The sequence below is a fragment of the Cuculus canorus genome, chromosome 7 (genome assembly GCF_017976375.1).
Source record: "Cuculus canorus isolate bCucCan1 chromosome 7, bCucCan1.pri, whole genome shotgun sequence".
Classification (NCBI taxonomy): Eukaryota; Metazoa; Chordata; class Aves; order Cuculiformes; family Cuculidae; genus Cuculus; species Cuculus canorus.
This window is the reverse complement of record NC_071407.1, coordinates 13,611,954-13,629,689: the sequence shown is the minus strand read 5'-3', so window position 1 is coordinate 13,629,689 and position 17,736 is coordinate 13,611,954. Positions and strand designations below refer to the sequence as shown.

At 48.0% G+C, this 17,736-nt stretch overlaps 1 protein-coding gene across 3 annotated transcripts in view; it reads right to left on the bottom strand.

The window, feature by feature from the left end:
* The window catches only part of ARL3 (ADP ribosylation factor like GTPase 3), a 36,514-nt gene extending 19,041 nt beyond the window's left edge, over positions 1-17,473 (bottom strand). For all 3 annotated transcript variants that reach the window (XM_054070813.1, XM_054070814.1, XM_054070816.1), the window contains exons 1-5: positions 17,350-17,473; positions 8,041-8,184; positions 6,824-6,940; positions 2,275-2,325; positions 142-327 (exon numbers count right to left, since the gene is read on the bottom strand). In XM_054070813.1, coding sequence (XP_053926788.1) covers positions 142-327; positions 2,275-2,325; positions 6,824-6,940; positions 8,041-8,184; positions 17,350-17,352 — 501 coding nt within the window. In that variant the 5' untranslated portion in view covers positions 17,353-17,473. The remainder of the gene's footprint in view (positions 1-141; positions 328-2,274; positions 2,326-6,823; positions 6,941-8,040; positions 8,185-17,349) is intronic.
* Positions 17,474-17,736: the final 263 nt, after the last annotated feature.

Here is a 17,736-nt window from a genome sequence, read left to right as displayed (position 1 = left end):
ACACGTGTCCCCCGTGTTCTGCGCTGCAAGGGTTTGGCTGTGCTGACCCTCCTTTGCAAGGCAGCCGGTCCAGCCTCACTCTGCAGATCAGCAGCCTCTTAGCGATGGCCTGCTGGCACAGCAAGCCTTCTCCAGACTCACCTGTACTCCCTCTCCTGAAAGAGCTGAACAAGACTGGATCTGCCAGACTCTGTCCCGGATTGTGTGTAGGTTCAGTCCCTCGGCAATCTCTGAAGCAGGGGCAGCCGTCAGCAAATCCTGCTTGTTAGCGAATACGAGCACAGGGACTCCACTAAGCTTTTCTTCATCCAAAAGCTCAGCCAGCTCCTATATCATTTACAAGGGAGTGGGGGGAAGACAGAGAGAGAAGGGAAGAAAACCTTCAACCACCAGTGGTTGTCTCTAATTAGAAATATATTTAGGGCAAATGCTGGAATAGTGTGTTCCAGTGAAACCTAGATCTTATTATAAGAGAGCAAAAATGTATACAATCATCTCTGCCCAAGGTTCAAAAGCTATTTCTTCCAATTACAGGTCACAAAAATCTTCATCTTGGTCTGAAATTAGCAGTTGCCTTAAAGGCTACAACTCTGTGTTTTACCAGTCCCTGCTCCCAGGAGACCAAAACTGATGAAACAGCAAAAAACATGTAAATTGGCAGTATGAGGAATCTGTCTTAAGTTATTGCCTGACTGGCATTTGTACCTGAGCAGCCGCTGACACCAGCCCTGATATCTTTGCTAATGATGAGTTTCAGGGTTTTTTTCCCAAGTTTTATACACTGCAATGTGAGTGGGAGAGGACTTTTTTTTTTCCCACACAGAAATGGAAGTCTCCCTCTCTAAAGAAAGTGCTTTTGAAGGCATTGGCTAGCTGAAGACAAGCTAGATCAGCTTTACTAGCTGGATTTTGGCTCTGTATGCACAGCACACATTGGGTGGCATCTTGAGAAATCAGTTTGTTCATTCAAAATTGGGAGACTCAAAGAGATTCTTTTATAGCTCAAATCTGAATCTGCAGTGGATCAACGACGCTTGAAATACTTCATGTCTAGGGTTGTGCAACAGCCACATGTGAAACAAGCCCACAGTCTCAAGTCACTTCCCTATGTGAACATACGACAAACTCAGCAGAACTTGAACCTGTAGGGACCACTGGCATTGCAGCTAGATGAATACATGAGACTATCATCATGGGTTCTTTATTTAACTGGGGAGGTCTCATGCTCTCAGATACTATCCTAATATCTTTCGTCCACTGGTTAGAAACCTTTGGATTAAATGAATGCAGTCAGGGAGACGCTAAACTGCAGCGGAAATCTGACTCCATCCCCCTAAAAGCAATGTTTGGATGAAAAACAGGACAAGAAAATGGAGTTATAAACAGAGTTGGCTGGAAACGTTTCAACAAAATAGGTCTTTCATCAGACACAGCTGATTTATTGAAACTAAAAGCGTTTGCAGAGATATGAGGGGTCCAGGCTGACTCCACCTAACTCGGGCAAGTGCTCTAAACTTCTGCTTCCTCTCCCTCTCTTTTGCCCAATGAATATTTGATTACTGATATAAAATTAAATAGGTCCAACAAGGGAAAGGTTTCTCCCACCCCTAGAACAACCAACAGTTCTACTGTCAGGGTGTGTCCATGATCCTTGAGAGGTGGAAGATCAAGTGTCTCCTTCAAATCAGGCAGAACAGAGGGCTTTAAAATAAGCCTCCCATTTCTGGCAGGCAAATTGGTTGCTGGCTATTCTGGAACACTGTCACTTTCTGAATTTTATAAATGAAAGTTCGAAAATCCTGGTTTTGTTTCATCCTAAAACACAAAATGTTACAGAACATCAAAACTTTGCAAAACGGAAATCTTATTTTCTGGCCTAGTTACAAAGTTCTTAGTTTTTTTTCAATTACATCCAAAAGACAATCAAGTCAATATGATTTCCATTTCAACTTTGTAAATAAGAAAACAGGGTTCCCCAGGGTCTTGGTTTGGCAAGGTTTAAAGGACTTAGAGAAGTTTTTGCGTTCAGTATTGGGATCCATTTGCTATTCTTGTATAAATTTAATGAAAACCGTTCTATTTAAACGGAATTAGGCTACCTATTTTCCTTGTTTCACATCTAACAAAATAATCTGCATTGATGTTGAAAGGCAAGTCTCTCTTGAAATGTAAATTTCCCTCATAAACAAAAAATTCATCTTCCTAACTTTTGTGAGCAAGGGGCACTCAGAAGCACTGAGTTACTTCAAAGGAAGCTGGGCATAAGTAACTCACCTGACCCGTTTCTTCAAACCTCTTCCTATCTGCACTGTCAATGACATAGATCTGAAAAAGAAATTAGAGGAAGAGTTACTCTTCCCAGAAGACGCTTAAGTGAGCCGAGCCTAATTATCATGCTTTTGGGCACAAAGATCTCCAGTATTATTTACAGCAAATGTTGACAAAACTTAATGACGTTACGAAAGATGAGAAACCACCTCTTTTACAGCTGCGTGCGTGCGTGTGTGTCCACGTGGATAGGATCAGAAAGGAGCTGGGGGCAGTACCAGGGATGCTCTCTACACCTCCACAGTATCTAGTATCTGAAGAGAACAGGAGACTGCCTGGCATCTTTTCAAATGACTGGTTTACAAGCTGAAGCTGCGCATAGGAGGGCAAAACATTGCCAAGCATGGTCTTTTACCCTAGTAAACCACGTACAAACACCGCACTGGTGTGACTATGCCATGCTGCTCTCTAGCAGGACGCATCACCTCCTCATTAAGCTGCCAAGGCAGACAATGGCACTCAGAGAGCAGATGAATGTATTGGGGACGTTGAGTTCCTCTCCAACAGGTGATCCTACCGTAACCTGCTGGAGCAATTGGTTGGTGACGAGCGCTGGATCTAGCCTGCGAGACTCTACCTTCAGTTGCTAGTTTGCCCACCAGGACGATGGAAAAGATGAGGTGCAGTGGCTCCCGTAGACTAACAGCAGAGTCCTACCACCCTCTCAGGGCTGGGCATCACATCTCATAGTCCACAAAGAGGTCAGGCACCTCTCCTCTGGTGTAGAAAAGAGTAGATTCCCCAGCCTGCAGGCTCTTTGCCTTGGGTGGGGGTCTTCACCCTCTCCAAGCAGCATGGCATGTGCTGATTTCTTTTTGTAAATGCAAACGAGCCTTCTCAGTGAAAGCAATTCTATGTCTGTACTGGCTAAGAGGTTCCTCAAAGGTCTCCATAAATACGTAACTAGCAAGCCCAGCCACCCTCCCTTCCTCTAGCAATGCCGCTGTAGTTCAGAGCATGCAGATATCAAGCCATATCTAAAGAAACAGGGACCCTCAGTAATAACAATCAGGCAAGAATAGCCTGGCATCCCTTTTTCATTAGTTTGTACGGGGAGGTTTTTGAAGATGGACACTGGGACAGCAGACAGGGACAGGACTGGTGACAAACACTGAGCATTTTGCTTCCAGTCCCTGCCATTCTCCATCAGTGATGACTGAAGCTGCTAGCATATCATTTGCATGCTCTTTGGTGGCTTACAGGGAGCAAGTGTCAGCCTGGTTTTCAGGGAATAGACGAGCACAGCACCCCGCCATCAAGATAAATGGCATCCTTGCAGGCAGTCTCAGCATAACACTCCATGCTTCCAGGATAATTTTGAACAAATAGTAGGGAGAAGGAAGATCTCTAGCAGCAATATCTATTACACTGTAGGCACTCCCTTGATGAGCAGTGTTAGAGTTGTTTGAAACGGGACCAAACACACAGCAGGAGAATCTGTATGCCAGGCCTGAGGAGGTAACCCAGCAACCTCACAGACCCCTCTGCTGATCACCTGGGATCTGTGGTCCTCCTGGGGCCAGACTGATGCACACTGACAGAGGGTGGGGGACACGTGGCAGGACTGGACGCAGCTGTGCGGGGATGCGTCAGCACACGCAATTGGTACCACGTGATGGGGAAAGGCCTGTGGGCACAGCCCACACAGCCTCTCCCTGCAATGTGATCCCAAGCACGTGCACCAATACTGTATCAGCTACACCCATCCCCTCTGCCTCTCCCAAGCATCCACCACGGTGCATCCCATTTGGGGTAGAAAACACAGACCAAAAGAAAGGAAGAAGCTGCAGAGCTGACGGTTGTACTCTGGGGTGAAACTTGACTGTCATCTGTCCTCCTTTGGGACATCTCAGGGGAAGCTCAGCAACATAAGAATACAATAGTCAGGTGCTACTTCTCAGCTGAAGGGCAGCACCTCCAATACTACAGTGCTTCTCTAACTGGCAAGGAGAGCCCCAACCAGCACCGTTCCATGATAACGAGCTATTTTGCAAGATGAGAACTGGAGACAACAGTGCTTGGGGCAAAAGCACAGCACAGTGAAGGTAAAGTATGTGCAGAGTGCCTACTTCCAAACCAGAAAGCACTGTGCCAAATAGCTGCAGGTGCCTGTCTGAATACGCAATCAGCCAGATATCCACACCTTATTTGCCTGGGCTAAGCTTCCAAATATCACAGGTGTGTGATGCAAGACCAAGCTCTCATTCAAAAGCACCTGCATGGATTTGAATTTGCAATCACTTCCTGCTTTTTAGTACCCTTTAGAGGGCCCTTTCTGCTTTGTGCAATACAGTTTAGGAGAAGACAGAAGCAGAGGGTCCTGGGAGCTGTAGCATATCTCATCTCCACCTTCCTTCTATAGCCAGGGCCACACAAGAACCTGTTTCTGGCTATGGTGCTCACCAGCACAGTTTGCCAGTTTGAACAGCCATTGCGTACACCATGGTGGAGAACTGAAGCTTGAAAAAGAAATTCCTGTAAAGCTGGGTGCCTCCTCTGAGCAAGAGGCCAAAACAAAATCTGGAGTAAGTAGGCTTGGCAGAAATTGCAAGTGGTGGGACTGAATGAAGAAATAACATGAGGGATAAGTTGGGTCAATTTACATGGGCACAACCTGCACCAGGTTTGTCAGAGGGTAAAATTACTGGCTAAAATGGGGGACGAGGGCTGGCAGAAGAGAGACAGAGACAGTCTGTCAACAGCATATACTTGATCCCAGTTTTGGTATGTATGGACATAGCAAAGCACTGCACTAACATGCCAACAGCTCCCAGTATGGGACTGGGTGTCAGCATGGAGTGCAGGCAGGGCAGCTCAGGTCCATACGCACACCAATTACTCCCGTTGAAATCACACCACTGCTTCCCATAAACTGATTCTGCTTCTATCTACCCATTTTCTTACTCATATGAGAAGGATTTTCTCTGTACATTGCTTTAACTTGGATGGGGAGGAGGGCAGGGAAAACAATTGCTGTTATCTCCTTCAGTCTTACAAATTCATCTTTATTTCTGCACCTCCCATGCAGCACACACTGGGAAGGGAGGAAGCCCACAGGCTGCTGCAGCTTGTTGCCTTTGCCAGCAGAGTCTTCCAGATACTGTTCTGCCGTTGCACAGTCTCTGCAGCCTGAGCACCTGTCATAGCAGGCAAAGATCCTCTGGCTGCTGCTTTGCAGAGCTGACTTTGATCTGCACACCTACTGCCTCCCCACCACACACAGCCACAGAGCTTGGGCTCAATGGGCACCATCACTTCACAGCCACACCACGTCTGCCTCCTTGATGGCCACAGAGAAGCATGCTAAGTGTGTCCTAACAGTTTCTCAAACCTAGACCTTTCCCCCAGGAATATCTCACCATCACTCTTTGCCAAAGCAACCAACCAGGATTATGCTGTGGTGGTTACCCTTAAACATCAGATTCCAAATTAAGGCTGAAAAGGGGGAATTCTCCAAGAGAGACTACTGAGGGCTTATTAGTCTCATTTAAGTAACAGCTTCATTTTGACAATGCTTTCTAAACCTGCAGGCGCAGCCAGACCCTTCAGGACCCTGACGTGAGCCCTGGAGCAGAAGTCTGTTCCTAGTTGCACTGATACTTCTGTGGAAGTGCACTGAAGCTCTCAACATACGAGTATGTGTGTGACAGCAGGGAGGAAAGGCGTCTTTCTGAGAGAGCTTACCGCTTTCCCATAGAAGCCCTGCAGACCTCGCTTAGAGTAGCCTTTTCTCTGCTCCCACAGGCAACACTGCCTGGAGCGGGGAGAGGCCTGGAGCCTCCAGCCTGCCTTCATCCTGGCACATGTAGCTGCATGTCAGACATGCTCTTTGAAAATAGTCAGGACAGCACTTGGAGGATCCCAGGGTAACGTGCTCCGGCATGGAAACAAAAAGGTCCTGCCTTGTAAATATAATTAGTCATATGACGCTAATTGTAAGACGATTGCAGCTAGGATGTCAAAAACATTAAATGACAGTCTTATCATTAAAGGACCAAAGGAAAAGGCAAGGGGTGTCTCTGCATCTCTCGCCAAAAGCTTTCCTATCTGATGCCAAACACAGCATTTAATTCTGGTGTGCTTCAGTTTCCCCAGCTACAAAACAAAGGCACCATACTGACCTACACGTGAGGCTTAAGTCACTTATACTCAGGACAGGCCTCCAGAGTCCCGGTGAAAGGAGCTATAGATGGGCAAGCTAGAAGTTATTAACGTTCTTTCATTTCAAGGAGACTGAGATGAGAGGAAAGGAACTGGCTATAGCCAGCACCGTCCTGTGAAAGTAAAAACATACAACTGAATGATTTCTCCAAACATCACTGTATTTTTCTTACTGCACCCAACCAATCTTGCCATTCCACTCAGAATAACTCCTGTTACAATGGCAATGGTGTTGCTGAGGCCTGGGACATTACATTACTTGTTCCTGAATTTCTGGCCGAGACCTTGGAAAGCCATTGCATGAACACAGCATTCAACTGCAGCCAATACTCACAAGGATATCAGTGTTTTCAAAATAGTTTCTCCAGTACGGCCTGATCTTCCTCTGTCCGCCTATGTCCCATACGTTCAGCTTGAAGCCTTGAGACTGTACACTTTTGATGTTAAAGCCCTGGAAAGAGCAGACATAAAGACACATAGAGCATAAACCTGAGTGGCTGGATCATGTTCATAGGCAGACATTAACAGCTTATATATCCCATGCCTGCAGTGAGATGGCCTGAGCAGCCACAAAGATGGATCAGCTGTGGGAGAGGTGCTGGCAAAAGTGAACACAGCAGCCAAACCATCGGTTTGCCAGTATTTTGGGTCAAGGGTTGACACTGCCATGGCTATAGAGGTATGTGATGCAGTTAGTGCCCTGGGAGGGCTCTGCAGGGTGGGTGCAGGAAGAGGTGGGAGAAAGTAGAAAACAAGGGTGCTGAAAGGAGAAAACAGCAGGACTGAGCTTGTGAAAGCTAAGCAGAGAATTCCAGCTAAGATGAAGCCAGAGCTCTCAGCTCAATTTGACACGACACAGCTAATGCTGGGCTTAAAAGAGCAACAGCTGCACGTCTGTTTTCATCAATTAGAGCACCAATTGAAAGGGCATTCAAGTAGAAAAACAGGATGTGGCGTGGACCGGCAATTTGTGCCACACCACCCAGGGGACTAGAGCTTGGAATTGGGGTGTCAGGGCTGGGAGCTTTGGGAGCAGCTACGGGGTGGGGGGAAGTGTCTCCCACAGCTCTCTAGCAACCTCCTCTGGTCAATACAGGAGCGATGCTGCAGTGCTTCTGATGGGAGACATCCCTCTTCCCAAACCCGAGGCTCAAAAAGGGGGACCAGAGGCATCCAAAAGGGAGTGCTGGAATATGCAGGACCCTTGGAGCTGACTTGGTGAAAGATGCAAGGAGATAGGGGCTTGCCCAACGCAGCAGCATCCCTACACATGTTCCCTGTTTGGACGGACAACAGGAATAAAGTCTCATCCATGCAACCCAAGCACAACCCAAAAGCCTTCTGGAGAACTCCAGAGCACTCACCCACTTTCACGCTACATGACAGATCTGGCCTGACACTCTCTGGCTCCTGCAGGGAGCCTCCTCTTATGCAGAAAACATAGAAAGTTAATGGTGCTCCAGTTGCCCCCCTTTTTATCGGAATACTCTGCTTTGTAAAAGGCAGGTGGGACTACAAGATCTGCCTTGTGCAGGGAAAGGCCTTCCTCACCTGTGTTGGTGTGATGTGGCTGATGTCCTCAGATGCCAGCTGTTTCAGGAGCGTGGTCTTGCCTGCATTATCCAGTCCCAAGAGGAGGATCCTCACCTCTTGGTCTGGGGTGCTTTTCAGTTTACGCAGGATCGACAATAAACCCTAAATCCACAAGAGAGATCGTATCTGTCATTTCCCCACCCCTGACTCTCTGGCCCCACAATGCCATCCCCTCCTCCCTTGAAATGGGTTCTGTATGACAGTGGATCCCAGGACACCTTGAATCCCTGCCTGGAGTCCCTACAACCATTTCCTCCTCTGCTCCTCCCCCTTGCCCCAGTTTTCCTTCATCTCAGAGAGTATCGACGAGGTCTCAGACAGCACAAATGTCACTCAGTGGGGTGCACCACCAGCTTCATTGTTCTTGTCACACAGCTGTCTGGTGTTTCCTGTGCCAGGAAGACAGTGCCTACGGATATCATGTGTAGGAGCTGTAAACCAAGTCCTTGTGAGCTCTTCATTATCTTTATCTGAGGAAAAACTCCATTAATTTAATCTCCCTCCTAGTTAACTGCAGGTTACTGTGTACCTGACATCAGTTCTTTTCATAGTAACTCCCTTATCATCTCAAACCGCGTTTATCTGTCTAAAACATTCTGGACCCATGGGGCACGTGCAGTTCTGATTCTCAGGATGTAGCACTTAACAACTATCTCAGATCACCACACATCCTCGCTAAGAAAAGCACAGTGGATTTCAGTCATTAGCCAGGCTCAGCTCTCTGAGCTGACAGTATCACTCAGGATTAGGAAACAGAATATGCGGGTCAGCTCATTTACAACTGCGCACACTACAACCGCACACCCAAGCTTTTGTCAGTGCCACCGCTCAGAGACCTGCACCTCTCTAAATTGCCTAGAGAAATACTCTGGATCCTGGCACATAACCAAGGGATGCAAATCACCACACTTCCACCTGCTTCTCACTGCCCAACCCTGCCCCACCAGAGAAGGGCAGTTGCAGCTCAGAGCACCAGAGCAGGCTGCAAGTCCACAACTGCCTAGGTGTCCTTGGACACATTGCCATGCTGCTCTGCACCCTCCTGGCTTGGCAGAGACCGATCCTCAGAGCCTGAACAGCACACACCACGTTGAGACCCAGCCTGAGGACACAGATGCACTTCTAACTCATTTGCCTGAGCAAATCTGGGAGAGGAGTACACCTACAGCCCTTTCTGGAGCTCTCAGGACTCCCGCTCAGTCTTTCTCACACAATTCCCATGTCCTGAAGGGCAATGGTGAGGCGTTTCTCTTCAGCTCACCAGAACCAAGAACAAAATTCAAATACCAGCACAAACCTGGGCCCACGGGGCCCGTCTCTCAAGTTTTTTTGTTTCACCATTTGCAAAATGGAGACGATGCGTCTTGTTGACCTGCAAGGGTGAATCAGTTAAGTGTCATGAAGTGCTTTGTTGCTATGAGGAACTACACCCTCTAAATATTCCTGCTGGGAGCCAAGGACTATTTGAGCCGTGAAGGTTGCTCCTGATCCCCTCCAGATCACAGCAATCAGAAACCTGTCCTCGAAATAAAGAGCTGCAGGGCGCCGTGCGACTGTCACCACTGCAACACGTCCCCTGCCTGTAACAGTGCCCTTCTGCAGACTCCTGGAGAGCCCCAGCTCAGCCATTTGGAAACCACTGCTTTCAACTGCTCATCACATCGCTCTGAGACAGAGAGCCTTTCAGAAAGGACACAGTGCTACAGGTCACGATGCCAAAGCTTTCAATAACACAGGGTGAAAACACTGAGATTCAAAAGCATGTGAGATTTGATCCAACCCTCTAAGCATTTTTGATCTGCAAGTAATTTATCAGTTTTCCATTTAATTACCAGACAGCTCAAAATACATGAAGGACGTGTAAGAAACAGGGAAAAAGAGAAGGAACTCAGTATTACTGGGTTTGAAGGTATCTGTAGAAAGTTGCCAGATTGCCACGGTTGCTGTGCTTTTAAAAAGCATGGTGGAAAGCTGAGGTTCAGAAATTCCGAACTCGGGCAAGAACCAGGAAAGCTGCAGTCTTACAGCTCAATAAGCAGGCTCAGGGTATCACCTGTTTCACAAACAGGCTGGTAAAAAAATGGGAATCCAAGCCCTGCTCAACAGCAGTTAATCAGGAGCAGAGTCTGCTTGGTAGCAGGTGCCATGCTTACACCATGCAGGCACAGTAAATCCCCAAACCACTTTTAGTTGAAGCGCACAGGCCTGTAATATCACATGCTGAGCCCTGAGGGCCAGATGCTCACAGCTGGCTCTCGCCCATGGGGCCTGTAGCGGATGAACATGAAGGGATGTGTTCAGTACAGTCGGTCGCTGTGAGCCCTTCAACCCAACAGCACAGCTCCCCGTTCAAGGTGCCCAACCCACCTTCTGCCTCGATGACCGTCTGTACTTCACGCATCAGAAGGAAAAGAAGAGGAAGGCAACAGAAATACCTCTAGCGCTTACTTGTTTACATGCCTGTCCTAAGTGCCCTTGACATCATTTAAAACCACAAGTATAACTGCATAACTAGCAACAGACATTTTCTTTTCACCTGCAGTCAAATTTACAGTTGCGTTTGTTGGCTTGTAAATCCATGATTTCAGCTCTGTGTGAACATGCCCCACAGGAGCAGGAACTCTAAAATTCGCACATTCTCCCTCCTTTCCAGGGAAACACTGGATTTCCAATTCTTATAGCCTGACCCAAAGCCAGCCCACATCAGCCAAAGACTACTGCTGCCTTCAGCACGCTCTGAATCATGCCTTATTATTTTAGTTTATTGCTCACGGTTAAAAAAAGCAGCTGTTCAAACACTAATCCTATTCACAGCACCACTTGCTAAGAGCGGAGCAGTGCATCCCAGAGCAGATCAGGATTAGGAGCCTTTATATTTCAGAACTCAACTCCAAAATACCAAGTGCAAAGAAACGTATTACAAAGTATTGCTTATCTACCAGGGAGCAATTCTCAGGGGTCGGGAAGAGGAACAGTGGTAAATGTTAATAGAGCTTCTCCCATTATAGACAGACGCTATTTCTGGGCTAGTACTACAGCCTACGAGCAAACGATCAGCATCGTTCCATATTCTACTCAAGTGACACTGCTGCACGGCTGATCACAGGATTATCTGGGGTAGCCAATAGAAGTGAGGATATATATAGAAATAAAAGTATTCTCTAAGGTATATAGTAAGCTGATTTAAAAGGCTAGAAGACAAGCAAGCCAACATAGAGAAGTGGACTTTATTTCAGTTGCTGCCAGCATAGGTTACATGGTCTGTGTACACAACTTAATTTAAGAGCCAAATAACAGCACTGGTTACTAAGATTGTTGCTGTTTTCTAAATATTATTCCAAACTTGCACCTAGAATTCTCCCCATAGTTAGTGAAGATTTAAGATTAAGGAAAGCCACACAGATGGGTTTCTAACTTTTTTCAGTTTTCTCCACGTAGGTCTTAGGAACACAGTGGCCAGGAGGAGAGAAAGTAGTTCCTGACAGCTTAGCAGACTGGAAAAAACAACTCAGTTGTGTTCTGTGCTGCACACCACCACTATGTGGGACAAGCAATCCTCGCTGCGCACACACTGATGGAAAAGTGCTTCTCTGCTCACAAACACAACACTGAAACTAACTTGGGCTGGTGAGAGTCAGAAAGTAACCCTTTGTTATTGACAGAAAGCATCAGGTAGAAAGCCATGAAACAGGAAAATTTGGTGCAAAGAGGATGCTCAGAGGCAAGAGGAGAGGAGCAGGCCTTTGAAGCAGGACAGTGACCAAATGTCTTGATGCTGGGACTTAACGTCCAGTGAGGGGGGAGGATGCCTGCACGGCAGGCAGGCCAGTGGTACTCCCCCACCGGGGTGTCCAGAGCAAGGAGCAGGACAGATCTCAAGCAGGACAGTAGAAACGTTACCTGCGTGCACAAGACCACTCACAGGAGTATAAGGGCAGTGTGTCATTTGCACAAAACTAAGCAGACTGCGGCATCTGTAATAGAGAAGGGAACTGCAGATGCTGTTCAGATAATGAACAGCACAGCGTGGCAGCACGTGCAGCCTTTGAGAAGGGCAGCCATGCACAGCTGCTCAAGGCTGGGCACAGTCAGTCAGCAACTGCTTCTTGGTCACCTCTGGGTTAAGCAAACGATGTTTTATATCAGATCAGCTTGTTTAAAAACATCTTTGTCCTTGGTGGAGAGGGTTTTCTTTGCAAGCACCATGAGGAGACAGACTGATGGGGTCAGCAATGAGGAGACTGCATTTTCCAGACAGTGAGTAGGCACACACAAAAAGAAATAAAGACTCCTGACAATTACTATGAAATCAGAGTGGGACATTAAATTCAGAGATGCAACTAAACGGGCAAGAGCACTCATAAACATATCAAGCATGAAAGCAACGCCAACCATCTTATTAGCATCCTTCAGAAAACAGGGATGAGTGGTTTTATGAAAGTTTATCATTGCTAGGTTTAAAATATGCACTGAATTATCAAAGGATTTTCAGCTGTAGCTACATGCAGCAATCCTATTCTCTTAAAAAAAAAAAAAAAGAACAAACCAGCAACCCAGACATATATAAAAATACAGTGACATTTATAGTCCTAGCTAAGGGTTTTGTGGGTTTATTCAGCTTTAAATCCATGCTGTATATGGGTCTTTTGAACTAGTTGATGCATGTAACTACATCCTGTACCACAGAAGCCGCTGAAAGGAAGATTCACTTTATAGGCCAAAGCAAAAATTGGTTTGGGACAAACAGAGCATTGAAATAATCTGTTTAAATATTATATCAGATTGGCAATATAAAGCCACAATGGAAGAACAATTTCCCCTTGTACTCAGGGCTGGATACACAGGGCATGGATAAAGCATGGCCCACAAGCCGCTGCAGAGCACAGTTGATTCCTATTAGGAAAAAGAAGCAAATGTATTTTGTTTAACTTTATTAGCCACAAAGCTCAGATAATGAATTTACAATAAAACCACCTTCAGTCAACATCAATTGCTTATCTACTAGATGTGGATATTTAGCTAGAATCAAATCAATTCACCAAGATACAATACAGCCACAAAGCTCAGCACCTCAGCGTGCTGCTGCGACCACATCTGCCCCATCTCAACATCCCTGCATGGATGCCCTGCACCCCATGCTGCAATCACAAGTCACTTGTCTTCACCCTCAAGGTCCTTCCCAGCCAAGCATGTTTGCCATGGAGGTGATGGTTCCTGCCTCCCTGTGGCTCAGCTCCCCAGCACGGCTGAGCTCTGTTCTGAAACCTTAGCACCCTACCTACAACAATGGGAGAAACTTCTCAAAGTATCCCTAAAATCACTCCACAATTCTCCAGCTAATTCTTTCTCTGCCACGCCTACAATCCTTGATGAGGTTTGGGTGGCAAACATGCCAAGTTCAAACATGTCTTCGGCTCTCCTGACTCGTATCGCTTAGTTATCTCTCAGCTCAGGCAGACCGTACTTCCACGGCACAGGAAACACCTCTGTGTTCTGCCTGTACAGCACCTACCGCAGCTCTGGTCCACATCTACTTTTAATTAAGCAATACAGTAGCAGTTTACTGTTTCTAAAGAGTAAGTTAAAGATAGAGAGGGCATGTGATGGTTTCAGAAAGTCACACAGGAGAAACTGAGATGAGGGAGAATGAGGGGCTTAGCCAAGCCAAACACCCAGCCTTCAGCAGTGGATATTTGAGGCTACATTTGTCGTCCAGGGTGCAATCCTGCACACATGGAGCTGGAGGAGGGGAGTCCTTCCTGACAACTGCACTGATTAGCTGGTGCCCTGAAGAATGACGTTTGATTACCTTTATCTTCATCTGCAGAACTGCAAATGACACTAATGGTCATAAAATCACCCAGTCTTTCTCAAAATACAACTGAAGTAAATTAATCTATTGAGCACAGTTTATTCAATACTTCTGACTCTGGCAAAACTCCCAAAAAATCATTTGCTTGCTGCTTGTCTCCACCATATGGTGTCATTCAATGCAGACTTTCTCTCCTGCACTGAAATCCAAAATTTAATGGAGTCGAGTCACCTACAGAGTTTTTCCAGCTCAAACGGACTAACAGTTTTCTGTCAAAGAAGTCACACAGCACTTTCGGGTTCGGTGTATCAGCCACTACCAGCATGAACTCTCCTTCAGTAATTAAAATCAAACTCCTCTGGTTTCAGCAAGTACGAAGGAAGTGTTATGCCCTGCACAGAGAAGACATGATGCCTGGCACCACACAATGTCAGCAGTCTTTGTCTAGTTTCAGAACTCGAAAGTTCTGGCCAGCTGCTGGCATACTCTCCTATCTGCAGGTAGTTTCTTATTTCAACATCTCAGCAATCAGTAAAATAAACCAAAACGGTTACATGGAACTGTACTGGGAAACTAAAGTGGTGAGGCACCATTAAAACCCTTGAAAGCTTTTTTTCATTAATGGGATGATTTTAAATAGAGCCTTACTGCCAAGCAACGAAGGACAAAACAAAAATTCTGAGTACCTGTAGCAGGTGACAGATGACGGTTTTACTGGGAACGTGAGCTCGAGACCAGGAAGAAGATGCCCAACTGCACATTTAGCTGTGGTGGTATTTCATTTTCTCCACCAGATCTGCCTAGTGTCAGCTAGGCATGTCATGACTCAGTTTCCTCAGCTGTAAAATGAGGCCATGCTTTGACCACCCTGGTTTTAACACGATGATGTCATCTTCAAGCAACGGCTCTGGAAAAACATCGGCCATCCTCCGGCCCCACTGTCTATCCAAAACACACCATCTTGCTTGGTAAAGACTGTTATTACAGTGATGAGGAAGCCACAAGCTCTGCTTCACAGAGCACTGCCTAAACTTTGGAAAGCTGTGTATCCTTTCATGTAGCAGCCTTCCTTTGCCCTTGTTGCACATCCACCACAGATGCTGCTTAACAGTGCCAAAGACTCCAGTGCTTTGCGTCCCTCGTGGCATGCAATTTTATAGCTCATCTTTCCCTCCATGCTCCACCTATGGCCTTCCACCACCCTGCCCCACAGCTGTGAGAAACGCTGGTGTGCTCTGCAGAAGGAAACACTTCCCCTCTGTACTTATTCAGTTGGATGAACACTGAAATAATTTAAACCTCAACATTAACTCTCTTATCACTGGAGTTGGAGCAAGCAGTCGCTGAAGGGGGTTTAAGTACTTCCCAATGCAATCATGACGTCCCACGAACATGCTCACAGCAGCAACCAGGGCTTGGATGACAAGCAAGAAACAATTACATCAAGCTGTCTGGATCAGTTCTGACTGTTAACCCATACCCAAGGCTGCCAGAGCTGCTTTGGATGTATTTGCTGGTGTTTCTGAGAACTTCTGCCACTAAGGGTTATTCTGTTTTAGTGAACACTGACAATTTAGAGCCAGTACAGAGTTCTGCAGCCCTCTGCCCAGCCCAGTCAGTCCACCAGGCACCCCAGAACACCACCCACCCTGACCAAGAGGCTGCAATTCAAAAAACAACTCCCAGAAATGGAAAATAGAAAAAGAGCCACTAAAATGTTATATCAAATAACACGAACACTGGAAAACACCCAGTCCACCCTCTCCACACACAAAGCTCTCGGATAACAGCAGCCAGATCCCACACTGCATCAGCTTATCGGGACATCACAAGACAGAAGAGCAGATTTGGCCAGCAGCAGCTGCAGGCCAAGTGTGCCCCACAAAGCACTGCGCTGCTGGAGGCAGCTGCCCTCATCTTTAGAGCAGATGTCCATCCTGTGATGGCTTTGGTGTCTGGTGTGACATGCTCCATCATCAACTGATCTAAAATAGAGCAGATCTCACAGACCTTATCTCTATCTCTTTCTCTGTGGCCTGATGGGCCACAGAGAAGCAGCCAGAATTAACCCAGTGACAATAAGCAGCTGCCTTTGCTGCTCTCACTTATGCTTCTTCCCATGCTGCCCACTTGCATGACTCCAGCTTGTGCCCGGAAGGATCCTGCATAAAACACAGCTGTGTCTTGAGAAAGCTCTTTCCTCCTCGCTGTGCTTTCTGCACACGCTGCATCCTCAGCGGTGTCTCCCCTGCCAACCACAGCTCTCTCTCATCACCCCTCACCTGGAAGCCCGACCTTTCCATCCAGGCCTCATTTGACTATGCCAGCGTCCCACTTGTCCCACCTCAACTACTCTAACATCCAAACCCAAGTTGTTTCCAACATCCCAGTCCATCATCCAACCTTATCTCAATTCAGACTACACTACAGCCTTCCCACCTCACTCATCTCCCAGCACTGTCCTCCACTATAATCAGACCCTTTGCTGCACCCAAGATCCCAATTCCTCTCTTTAGTTCACATTCCTCCCTCTCATGCAATTTATTTTTCCCTTTGAACACTTCTTTCCTCCCTGGATGCTCCCTTTCTTTCATCAGCATCAAAACTCCACTTCCAGCCCTTCCCACAGTGTATTCTTATCTATTCTGGCCACTGGCAGAAGCCCTCAGAGCACACAACATCCCAGCAAACTATCTCAGCCAACCAACACTGACTGGGTTTTCCCAGTGACTCACCAGACTGTGCATCCCACCCAACTGGCAAGTTTCCTTCAGCCTCCGAGCACTGCACCTCAGTCCTGTCCATCCCTGAACACCCAACCTCTTCATCCAAGCTTCCTCTGCCATGACTGAGCTCCTCTTCCATGGCTGTTTATCAGCAACTGGCCCTTCCACTTCAGCAAGCTCTCCCACAGCTCCCCCAACTCCTGTAGCCAGGATCCAAGCTCCAGGACGGCCCCTCCCACCTTGGCTGGATGGTCCAGTGTCCCTTCACAGACACAGATGCCTGCAGACTCCCCACAGTGAATACCTCAACGCTGTCCTCCATCCTCAGCAGGCTCCTCCATTGCTCTTTTCCTACCCAGGCCAAGGGGACCTCTACCATCCCGCTCTCCAGCCTCCAGCCCTACCTCACTTCCTCCACTCCTTGGTTCAATCAACTTCAAGCGAACCCATCCCACTCAGCAAAGGGACCGCACGGACCCCTCAAGCCGGGACCCGACTCACCCCGCCCTCCGGGTCCCCCCAGCCTCCCAGTCCCGGGGCTGGGCTCCTGCCACCCAGGCTCCGCTCCGCTCCCAGCCCTGCCAGGGCCCGCTGCCGAAGGCCCTGCGCTCCCTCCAGCCGAGCACCCCAAGCCCACCGGACACGGCGGGGGGAGCCCAGACCCTACAGGGCGCCGGCCGGTAAGCCGGGCTGGACATCCCCAGGCCCCACACCCCCGGCCCCGCTCACCATCCTCGGCGCGGCCCGGGGTTACCATGGGCAACTGCGTCACACACGCCGCCGCCACGCACGGCGTCACCACCGCTTCCCGCCGTGCGTACGGCGCGCGCCCCGCCCACTGAGGGAAGCCCCGCCCACTGAGGGAAGCCCCGCCTATCACTGAAAGCCCCGTCCAGCCCTGCGTCCGCCACACGGACCCGCCCATCAAACAATCCCCGCCTACCACGCTTTGGCCCCGCCTACGGCGTGAAGCCCCGCCCACCACAGATACTCTCGTTGCGCGTAGCCCCGCCCACTGCACAAAGCCCCGCCCGCCACATGGCCACGCCCACTTTCATAAAGCCACGCCCACCGCGTGTGGTTTCGTCCGGCAAACAGCCGCACCCATCCCTTGTA